The sequence below is a fragment of the Lampris incognitus genome, chromosome 12 (assembly GCF_029633865.1).
Source record: "Lampris incognitus isolate fLamInc1 chromosome 12, fLamInc1.hap2, whole genome shotgun sequence".
In the NCBI taxonomy this organism is placed as follows: Eukaryota; Metazoa; Chordata; class Actinopteri; order Lampriformes; family Lampridae; genus Lampris; species Lampris incognitus.
Window position 1 is genome coordinate 50,652,831 of NC_079222.1, and position 12,490 is coordinate 50,665,320.

At 43.8% G+C, this 12,490-nt stretch overlaps 1 protein-coding gene across 1 annotated transcript in view; it reads left to right on the forward strand.

The window, feature by feature from the left end:
- The window catches only part of LOC130121645 (inactive carboxypeptidase-like protein X2), a 152,977-nt gene that overhangs the window by 118,669 nt on the left and 21,818 nt on the right, over positions 1-12,490 (forward strand). The window contains exons 3-4 of the mRNA XM_056290483.1: positions 1,557-1,622; positions 2,079-2,150. Of these exons, the coding sequence (XP_056146458.1) occupies positions 1,557-1,622; positions 2,079-2,150 (138 nt within the window). The remainder of the gene's footprint in view (positions 1-1,556; positions 1,623-2,078; positions 2,151-12,490) is intronic.

A 12,490-nucleotide genomic window follows, 5' to 3' on the forward strand; every position in this document is an offset into this window, starting at 1 on the left:
GAGCCGTGACCGGGTCGATTGACAGAAGGGCCCTCTGAGCGACGGGGCAACCAGGCGTCCCGAGGCAGCAGAGCGAAGTGGTCGGTGGGGTGTAGGGCTTGACCATGGCCTGGAGATAGGAAGGAGCTCTCCCTTTCACTGCCCTGTAGGCTAGCACCAGAGTCTTAAACCGGATGCGAGCAGCTACTGGGAGCCAGTGTAGGGACATGAGAAGGGGAGTTGTGTGGAAGAACTTAAGGCGGTTGAACACCAGACGAGCTGCAGCTTTCTGAACAAGCTCCAGAGGTCTGATGGCCGACGCCGGGGCGCCAGCAAGGAGGGAGTTGCAGTAATCCAGCCGAGAGATGAGCAGAGCCTGGATGAGCACCTTTGCAATCTCGTCAGTCAGGAATGGTCGAATCCTCCTGATGTTGTAGAGGCGAAATCTGCAGGAGTGCGCAACCAATGCAACGTTTGCAGCAAACGACAGTTGGTCGTCCAGGCTCACACCCAGATTCCTCGTAGTCCAAGCTGGCGTCACCACGGTGTTCTCAATGGTGATGGCCAGGTCACGGTGCGGGCAACCTTTCCCCGGGAGGAACATCAGATCTGTCTTGTCCAGACTGCGCTTCAGGTGGTGTGTCGCCATCCACTTCGAGATGCCAGTCAAGCACGCAGCAATGCGTGTCTCTAGTTGTGTGTCAGAGGGAGGTAAGGACAAGATCAGCTGGGTGTCCTCGGTATAACAATGGTAAGAGAGGTCATGCGAGCGTATAACAGAACCCAGGGATGTCATGTACAGGCGGAACAGGAAAGGACCCAGAACTGAACCCTGTGGAACGCCTATAGTCAGTCTGCGAGGCTCCAACACAGATGCCCTCCATATCACTTGGTAGGAGCGACCCATCAGGTAGGATGCAAACATTGAGAGGGCAGAGCCTGTGACACCCAGCCCCTTGAGGGTAGAGAGGAGGATCTGGTGGTTCACTGTGTCGAACGCAGCTGACAGGTCCAGGAGTATCAGGACAGAGGAGAGAGAGTTTGCTCTCACAGAGTGCAGCGATTCTGTCACTGCAAGGAGGGCCATCTCTGTCGAGTGACCCACCTTGAACCCAGACTGGTTGGGGTCCAGGAGGTTGTTCTGGTGGAGGCAAAAAGAAAGTTGGTTAAAGACAGCACGTTCGAAAGTTTTGGTTAGAAAGGGTCATGTTACTCTAACTTCTCAGTAACAGTCATGTTACTCTATCTTCTCAGTAACAGTCATGTTACTCTATTTTCTCAGTAAGTCATGTTACTCTAACTTCTCAGTAACAGTCACGTTACTCTATCTTCTCAGTAATAGTCATGTTACTCTATATTTCCAGGGACAGTCATGTTGCTCTATCTTCTCAGTAACAGTCGTTACTCTCAGTAAGTCATGTTACTCTATCTTTCCAGTAACAGCCATGTTACTCTATCTTCTCAGTAAAAGTCATATTACGCTATGTTCTTAGTAACAGCAATGTTACTCAATCTTCTCAGTAAAAGTGATGTTACTCTATGTTCTCAGTAAAAGTCATGTTACTCTTTCTTCCCAGTCATTCAACCTGTACCTCCTGTTGAAAAAGAGCCAGGAAAGGAAACGCCTGCAGAGGCAGACCAAGGTAAAACATGCACCTATGATGCAACCAGAGGAATGAAAAACAATTTATTGTTTTTATTGACACATTTTGCTGTTTTCTCATTACCTTCCACAGCAGTACCAATGATAAATGGTTGAGTTTTAAAATTGGAATGTTTTTCTCAACTATTTAAAACTTTAATACAGTACGGTAGATTTTTTTCAAACAGACTTGTACAATTATTAATGTCTTTAAAGATGACATGGAGTTATTGTAGTACTGCAGCAGTGACTGCACCAATACCACCAAACCTTATCACGATCACACGAAAAGAACATGTAGTAAATCTATAAGATATTCCTCCTAAGCTAATTCATGACCTTTTTTTCGATAAGTGTTCAACTAAACTTTTAGTGCCAAACACAAGTGACATACCATCATCCCATAGATTTACGGAGTAGTCAAATAAAGAAATGTTGATTTTTCTTTTCTTTGCAGACTTCCCCAAGAAACCAACGACTCCAACAAAAGCCGTCACTGAATTCGACCCTGATTTGTGGGATAGAAGACGTATGTTTCATTAACATGTTTTCGATTATTCACTAAATATTTTACTGCACCTTTCACAGGTCGCCTACCTATTATTTCTGTCCTCCTTTGGTACCCTAGTGGGAAAGAAGCTTACAGTAATACTTGAATGGGAATTTTGCACAAAACTGCACATGATTCTTAATTAAACAGAACACTCAACATGCCAGACAAGTCTTGCAGATCAAACTGCAAGACAATATAGGACTGATTTCAAAACAATCTTCTAACTTGAGGCTACCAAAGGCATTGTTTAGAGTAAGTTTGAATGTATGAATAATTAGGTTGTCTCAGATCAAATCAGATAATATTAGCTAAGATAATATAAGATCTGATATTATATTAGATGATATTAGATAAATGGACAAGACATTAAACATTGTCACAGCATTCATCCTGTGGTGGTCCATATCTATCATGTTTGATCCAGAATGGGAATAGCTATGTCAGTCGCTGGCTGAATTCCAGTGTCCACGCTCACACACTCAAAAACTCAACTCACACACACACACTCATACTCACACACACTTTGAGCAGTGTCCCCGCTGGATCCACAACAGTATATGGATGTCTCAATAAAACAAATCAAGCGTATGAGGGCTCTGAAGAAACCTGTTGACACCCATATATGGCCTCTCTATGAGCCCACATATATGGCCTCTCTATGAGCCCACATATGTGGCCTCTCTCTGAGCCCACATATATGGCCTCTGTCTGAGCCCACATATATGGCCTCTCTCTGAGCCTACATATATATATGGCCTCTCTCTGAGCCCACATATATGGCCTCTATCTGAGCCCACATATATGGCCTCTATCTGAGCTCACATATATGGCCTCTCTCTGAGCCCACATATATGGCCTCTCTCTGAGCCCACATATATGGCCTCTCTCTGAGCCCACATATATGGCCTCTATCTGAGCCCACATATATGGCCTCTATCTGAGCTCACATATATGGCTTCTCTCTGAGCTCATACATGACCTCTCTCTGAGCTCATATGTGGCCTCTCTATGAGCCCACATATGTGGCCTCTCTCTGAGCCCAGATATAGGGCTTCTCTCTGAGCTCATATATGACCTCGCTCTGAGCTCATATGTGGCCTCTCTCTGAGCCCACATATATGGCCTCTCTGAGCCCACATATATGGCCTCTCTCTGAGCCCACATATATGGCCTCTATCTGAGCTCACATATATGGCTTCTCTCTGAGCTCATACATGACCTCTCTCTGAGCTCATATGTGGCCTCTCTATGAGCCCACATATGTGGCCTCTCTCTGAGCCCACATATAGGGCTTCTCTCTGAGCTCATATATGACCTCTCTCTGAGCTCATATGTGGCCTCTCTCTGAGCCCACATATATGGCTTCTCTCTGAGCTCATATGTGGCCTCTCTCTGAGCCCACATATATGGCCTCTCTATGAGCCCACATATATGGCTTCTCCCTGAGCTCATATATGGCTTCTCTCTGAGCTCATATGTGGCTTCTCTCTGAGCTCATGTGTGGCCTCTCTCTGAGCCCACATATATGGCTTCTCTCTGAGCCCAAATTTCTTAAGACTTTTTAAGGACTTGTCCACAATTCATAGCGAAATTGTTGATGTTTGAACGCCAGCTGTCCTCCCTCTCAAAAATATAAACAAACCAAGCTTGGATGACACAGGCAATAAAACGTTTATCTCTAAGTCTCTAGTTCTACTGATATGTTTGTAAATTCATTTGTATTTTCAGACAAACATTTGAGTAATATTTCCATATCTGACATGTCCTTCTTAATATGTGACTGCTTACATTTTTTACTTTTACAGTAATCAACAAACTGAGCAGTTCAACAAATGCACGCTGCTTTTTCTGCATAGCAAGGTATCATGTCATAGGAGGCTTTCCCGCTTCGCCCTGTTAAGACGCCCTTTCAAGATGGCGCTGCGGATGGCAGCCTCGGTGTGTTGGTGCGCGTTGTTTTGCATTGATTTTTTCATAAACTGTGGTTTGCTGCAATACCCCGTGCTCTTTCACCAGAGAAGAGCTCATGAACGTAAGGGAAACAGTTCCGCCTATCTATTTCTCAACTTTCTCATCCCATCTGTGGAATAATTGGGTGCGATCACCTTTGTTGGTGCGTCTCCGCAGGTGCGGCCTGCGCAGTCCGTTTCTGGGAAGATTTCTCTCTAACGTGCGGTCCCTGTGCAAGAAACGAGGCGAACTTCATCCACTGGTGGGGAAGAGTAGAGACTTTTCGTCAACTTGCGTTTTGAGCTTCACGGAAACTTGTGGATCAATACCGGCCTCTTGCGCTGCAGCCTGCGGGATTCCAGCTGTTCAGAGCGGTTGCGAAACAGAGCCCTCCGGCAAAACGAAGGGTGGAGGCATTTGTTTATATATCAACAGTGGCTGGTGTAAAGATGCGACAGCACTAGTCTCCTGTTCTGGAAACTTTTTTCCTCTCCTGCAAACCCTTCTAATCCCCCAGTGAGTTTGCTGCATTCGTTCTGGCCGGTGTTTACATCCCATACGTGCAGGAGGCACAGTGCATGCTCACTGACAAGATACTGTGTACAGTGTGGACAAGCCCAGGCTCTTTCGTTAATGTCCTCGGCGACTTTAAAAGAGAGAATCTCAGCCATGAACTACCTAAATACAGTTAGCTGATTAAATGCCCGACCAAGGAGAACACTTCAGATCACTGTTACGCCACAATCACTAGTCCCTATCACGCAGTCCCCTGCGCTGCACTGGGACACTCTGAACACGTCATTGTCCACCTGATTCCTGCAGGCAGAAATTAAAACTCTCTAAACATGTTGTGGGGACATCTAAGAAGTGGACCAGTGAAGCTATGGAGGCTCTTTGCATGTGCTTGGACTGTACGGACTGGAATGTTTTCAGATCTACCACCAACAGCCTGGATGAGTACGAGGCTGTGACGTCTTATATCAGCTTCTGTGAAGACAGCTGTGTACCATCACACACCAGGGTTAATTACAGCAATGACAAATCCTGGTCTACAGCTAAACTCCGGCAGCTTAGGTTGTGAAAGGAGGACGCGTTTAAGAGTGGGGACAAAGACTATGTTTAAAGAGATGAAATGCAGAATTAGCAAGGTGGTGAGAGATACTAAACGACTGTACTCTGCGAGACTTCAACAGCAGTTCTCACAAAACAACTTAGCCTCTGTCTGGAAGGGCCTCAGACATATCACCAATTACAAACTGATAGCCCCCCACTTGCACCTGGCCAATGATTGAATGAGTTCTATTGTCGATTTGAAAGACAATGGGACAGTCCTGACACCATCCCCTGTGACTCCATCCACCAGCCCAAGACCACCACCACCTCCTCCTCCCCCACCTCAGCAGGGGCCCAGGCCTCTCCATTACTGCCCACCTTAGAGGCCCTCTCCTCCCCTACATAAGGACGACTTTCTCCATCCTGAGAGGGACATTAACAAGCTGTTAAAGAGACAGAATATCTGCAAAGAAGCTGGACCAGACTCTGTCTCTCCCTCCACCCTGAAACACTGTGCCGATAAGCTGTCTCCGGTGATCAGACATTTTCAACACCTGACTGGAGTCATGCCACATACCAGCCTGCTTCAAGACCTCCACCATCATCCCCATCCCCAAAAAACCAAGCACCACGGGACTCAGTGACTACAGACCCGTCGCCCTGACCTCTCTGGTAATGAAGTCTGTGAGTGCCTTGTTCTGTCCATTTTAAAACTATCACTGACCCACTCCTGGACTCCCTGCAGTTTGCCTACAGAGCCAATAGGTCTGTGGTTAATGCAGTAAACACGGCGCTCCACATCTTCCTCCATTACCTGGACTCTGCAGAAAACTATGCCAGGATCCTCTTTGTGGATTTCAACTCTGCCTTCAACACCATCGTCCTGGATCTGCTGCAGGACAAGCTCTTCCAGCTGCACGTGCCTAACTCCAACTGCAGATGGATTACCGACTCCCTATCTGACAGGAAGCAGCACATGAAGCTGGGGAAACACATCTCTGACCCCTGGACCATCAACAACCGTTCCCCTGAAGGCTGTGTCCTTTCCCCTATACTCTTCTCCCTTTATATGAACAACTGCACCTCCAGACACCAGTTATTCAAGCTCCTGAAGTTTGCTGATGACACCACCCTTGTTGGGCTCATCTCTGGTGGGGATAAGTCCGCCCACAGGTGGGAGATTGACCAACTGTTGTTCTGGTGCAGCCAAAACTACTTGGAGTTCAACTTCTGGTGGCGTGACGTAGGCAGAAGAATTTAGAGCTCCCTGCCAATTCTTCAATAATTCGATAAAACAACAGCGGCAATCTCATTTTGTAGGCTAGTTGGCATTAAAATTGGCAGCATGCATCGTGTTGAAGTGCCACTTGGGATTATCTCTTTTGCAGACAGCTAGGGTCTGCATGCATATCAAGCATGTCGGTGTAGCATTGGCATGGTCCGGTAAAATAAAACAAAACTTCTCAGTCCAGTCAGATTTAAACTGACAGTTTTCCTGGTCGACTTTGCGCTTTTTTGCACAAGCCATATTCTTGGTTTAGAAGAATTATCGATTAGCTGTGACTTAGTTGGCAAGTGGCTTTGTCTAGTCAAGCACCGTAGATAGTGTGGAGTGCGTCTTACGTCTATGTGCACTCTATGGCATAGGTCAGGGGAGGTCAAAATAAAATAGAGCAGCACACACTTTATTTCACATGTTATGACAGGTGTATTAGTTCCAATGGGTCGGCGCGGGCCAGACATTTGGTTCTCACAGGCCAGACCTGGCCTGTGGGCCATTTTATTGAGGTTCAGCGCAATATACCCAGCATCTCTCCTCTGCACATATCCAAACCATCTCAATCTTGCCTTTCTTGCTTTGTGTCCAAACCATCCAACCTGTGTTGTCCCTCTAATATACTCGTTCCTAATCCTGTCCATCTTTGTCATTCCCAATGAAAATCTTAGCCTCTTCAATTCTGCCACCTCCAGCTCTGCCTTCTGTCTTGTCATCAGTGCCACTGTCCCTAAACCATACAACATGTCTCACTGCCATCTTGTAAAACTTCCCTTTCATCTTGCGGGTACCCTTCAGTTGCAAATCACTCCTGACACTCTTCTCCACCCACACCACCCTGCCTGCACTCTTTTATTCCTCTTCCGCACTCCTGTTACTTTGAACAGTTGACCCCAAGTATTTAAACTCATCCACCTTTACCACCGCTATTCCTTGCACCCTCACCATTCCGCTTTCCTCCCTCACGTTCATATATATGTATTCTGTCTTGCTCCTACGTTTCATTTCTCTTCTCTCCAGTGCATACCTTCATCTCCCCATGCTCTCCTCAATCTGCTCCCTACTCTTCTTCCCCATGGATTGTCAACTTATTGTGGTGGAGAAGCTTGCATGGTCCTGAGATCCCGAGAGTAACGCCGTCTGGTAGGGTCACCGATGGCAGTAAGGTCAAGGGGGAGGACCCTGATAAAGAGCAATCCAACCAAGACCTCAATGATGGAACAGGCAGAGGATGATGGCTGACTTTAGGGTAGCGTCACAACAGCTGGGAAGGTGCATGAGGGCTGCAGCAGAAATGAGCCCCCAGTTGTCTTAGACTCCATGCCACTGGTTCCTGACCCAGATCTGTCAAGGACCGTGTGGTGGCTGTTTGTGCACCAGTCTCCCCACATTAAAAAAAGTCAAGTACAGGCGTCCTCCATAAAGGGAATCCCACAAGTAGACAACCCAAGAGAGGAGAGGACAGTCATACTTGCTATTCTCACTACAGAGCACAATGTCATCTACAAACATCACAGTTCATGGAGACTCCTGTTTGATGTCAACCATATCTATAACCATTGCAAACAAGAAAGGGCTCAGAGCCGATCCTTGATGTAATCCCACCTCCACCTTGAACCCATCCATCATTCCTACCACACAACAGTGGCGCCTGTACGCACCATGAGTACAGGGATCTGTACACACCGTGCGCTATTAGCCAATCATCAGCCAATCATTGGCCTTCAAAAGTATTTGCATTCAAAGGAAAAAAAACCCGAACAAAATTCTAAAAAAAAATGTATGCAAGGTGCATACAGGACTATGGCTGCCAGCGCCACTGCCACACAACTCACCACTGTCATACTGCCTTCATTTATACGTATCCTGCACCACTTTTAGATACTTCTTTGCCGATCCGGACTTCCTCATACAATACCACACCTCCTCTCTCGGCACCCTGTCATATGCTTTCTCTAAATCCAGCAAGACACAATATAACACCTTTTGACCTTCTCTATACTTCTCCATCAAAATTCACAAAGCAAACATCGTATCTGTAGTGCTCTTTTGTGGCACGAAATCATATTGCTGCTCGCTAATCATCACCTCTTCTCTTAACCTAGATTCTACTACTCTTTCCCAGAACTCCATGCTGTAGCTGATCAACTTTATACCTATGTAGCTGCTACAGCTCTGCACATCACCCTTATTCTTCAAAATCGGTACCAGTACACTTCTTCTCCACTCCTGAGGTATCTTCTCACTTTCCAAGATCGTGTTCATCCAGGCTTGGGACTGGCATTAACACGGCATTGGTTTGTGCATCCCCTGTTGCTTGGTTAATATTGTAAAGTAACATTACTTTCAAATGAAAGTAACTTGTAATATCAAACATATTACATTTTGAAAGTAATTTCCCCAACACTGTTGTCAAACTGGATGTAGCTATATGAATGTAGATAGCCCCTCTTCTCTCTACTAATCTCTATATTAGTAGAGAGAAGAGGGGCACACTCCTCAGTAGGGTGAATGCCGTAGGCATGGGTGTTCACCCTACTGGACCAAGAAGGCCAATTATGAACAAAACCGAATCTGTTAATTACAGTAACATGCCAGCCAGCAGTTCATTGAGGTGAGCCTTCTGTACATCTCATCAGTACCCCTCACGGACAAGGGATCTGAGACAATTAATCAGTGCAGTGCATCTTTCTGTCCAACTCAAACGTCCTGACTAGGCTTGCCTTTGTGATCTGTGATTGCTTCATCCTATCATTTTTGGTGCCAACATGAATGACAATGTTGTTGAAAGTAGTGGTGTTGCGTGTCTGGGTTCCCTGATTCCCCCTCCGTGGTGTCGTCACCTAAAGACTATCCTCTATGCCGGAGACTCTGGCCCCGGGTAAACAGTGAACCAAGGCTGGCAAAGCTAATCTGATATTGCGGGCAATGGAGTCTCCTATCATTAGCATGTGTTGCTTTACTCTGGGAGGGGTACGCTGGCCAGTAGGACTACCAACAGTCAGGAGAGTTGACTGCAGACCAAGCCACACGGCGCGATTGGTGGCTTGCTCTTGTGAGCTTCCCCATGCTGGCAAACAGGGACAAACTCTTCCGCATCTGCCAACGAGGCTGAGCTAGGGCTAACAATAGCAGGTCTGCTGACAGGCCCGGGACTATCTTTAGTGCCCATCACATCTAACGTAATCCTAGCTGAAAGAAGCTGCTCTAACTCAAAGACACGTCTCTCTAGTAGAGACAGCCTATCTGTAACTGTGGAACAGTCACCACACGCCATCGTTTTAACAAGGCTGCCTTGACTCCAAATGCAATAAAGCTAACTGCTAACCTTAGCTAAGCTCAGAGCTAGTAAACAGGAGTGAAAGGCTGCCCGCTAACGCAAGTGTCAATTGAGGAAGAAAACTAGCAATAAGTGAACTAAGCACAGAAAATAACATAATCAGTAGGACAAATGAAGAGGTTTGAGCAGAATATAGAAGAGAAGAAAGAAAGTAAGAGAATAAATAGCAGTTATCAAGCTCACGAAGCCAAATCTCACAAAGCCGGAAGCCGGCCAGTCCAGGTTTAGATGGGGGAAGGCTTCGTAAACGTTTACTTGCTTAATCCTGCTCCCTCGCCTTGCATCTGATGAAGAGGGTGGAGTTGTTCATAGTTGGGGAATGGGAGAAACTATTGAATTCACAAGAGATCACAGTAAAGGGATAGGGATGTCGGTTATTCTGCTTCATCTGAGTAAATAGGCCCCAATCTTAATCAAATTAAAGAGGAGCAATAAGAAGAAGAAGAAATGAAACAAGTTAAATGCACAGAGGAAGAAAAACATGCCTCCATTTTCTAATGTGTTCTTCAGTGATATAGCTGCCCATCGTTCTTGGCCAGGCTCAGCCTGTCATCTAGAGACTGCTTCATATAGTATAACCGGTTTACTGCTTCATATAGTATAACTGGTTTACTGCTTCATATAGTATAACCGGTTTACTGCTTCATATAGTATAACCGGTTTACTGCTTCATATAGTATAACTGGTTTACTGCTTCATATAGTATAACTGGTTTACTGCTTCGTATAGTATAACTGGTTTACTGCTTCATATAGTATAACTGGTTTACTGAGCTTCATATATTATAACTGGTTTACTGCTTCATATAGTATAACCGGTTTACTGCTTCATATAGTATAACTGGTTTACTGCTTCATATAGTATAACTGGTTTACTGCTTCATATAGTATAACTGGTTTACTGAGCTTCATATAGTATAACTGGTTTACTGCTTCATATAGTATAACCGGTTTACTGCTTCATATAGTATAACTGGTTTACTGCTTCATATAGTATAACTGGTTTACTGCTTCATATAGTATAACTGGTTTACTGCTTCATATAGTATAACTGGTTTACTGCTTCATATAGTATAACTGGTTTACTGCTTCATATATAACTGGTTTACTGCTTCATATAGTATAACTGGTTTACTGCTTCATATATAACTGGTTTACTGCTTCATATATAACTGGTTTACTGCTTCATATAGTATAACTGGTTTACTGCTTCATATAGTATAACCGGTTTACTGCTTCATATAGTATAACCGGTTTACTGCTTCATATAGTATAACTGGTTTACTGAGCTTCATATAGTATAACTGGTTTACTGAGCTTCATATAGTATAACTGGTTTACTGCTTCATATAGTATAACTGGTTTACTGCTTCATGTAGTATAACTGGTTTACTGCTTCATATAGTATAACTGGTTTACTGCTTCATATAGTATAACTGGTTTACTGCTTCATATAGTATAACTGGTTTACTGCTTCATATAGTATAACTGGTTTACTGCTGCTTCATATAGTATAACTGGTTTACTGCTTCATATAGTATAACTGGTTTACTGCTTCATATAGTATAACTGGTTTACTGCTTCATATAGTATAACTGGTTTACTGCTTCATATAGTATAACTGGTTTCCTGCTTCATATAGTATAACTGGTTTACTGCTTCATATAGTATAACTGGTTTACTGCTTCATATAGTATAACTGGTTTACTGCTTCATATAGTATAACTGGTTTACTGCTTCATATATAACTGGTTTACTGCTTCATATAGTATAACCGGTTTACTGCTTCATATAGTATAACTGGTTTACTGCTTCATATATAACTGGTTTACTACTTCATGTAGTATAACTGGTTTACTGCTTCATATATAACTGGTTTACTGCTTCATATAGTATAACTGGTTTACTGCATCATATATAACTGGTTTACTGCTTCATATAGTATAACTGGTTTACTGCTTCATATAGTATAACTGGTTTACTGCTTCATATAGTATAACTGGTTTACTGCTTCATATAGTATAACTGGTTTACTGCTTCATATAGTATAACTGGTTTACTGCTTCATATAGTATAACTGGTTTACTGCTTCATATAGTATAACCGGTTTACTGCTTCATATAGTATAACCGGTTTACTGCTTCATATAGTATAACTGGTTTACTGCTTCATATAGTATAACCGGTTTACTGCTTCATATAGTATAACCGGTTTACTGCTTCATATAGTATAACTGGTTTACTGCTTCATATAGTATAACTGGTTTACTGCTTCATATAGTATAACTGGTTTACTGCTTCATATAGTATAACCGGTTTACTGCTTCTTATAGTATAACCGGTTTACTGCTTCATATAGTATAACTGGTTTACTGCTTCATATATAACTGGTTTACTGCTTCATATAGTATAACTGGTTTACTGCTTCATATAGTATAACTGGTTTACTGCTTCATATAGTATAACTGGTTTACTGCTTCATATAGTATAACTGGTTTACTGCTTCATATAGTATAACTGGTTTACTGCTTCATATAGTATAACTGGTTTACTGCTTCATATAGTATAACCGGTTTACTGCTTCATATAGTATAACTGGTTTACTGCTTCATATATAACTGGTTTACTACTTCATGTAGTATAACTGGTTTACTGCTTCATATATAACTGGTTTACTGCTTCATATAGTATAACTGGTT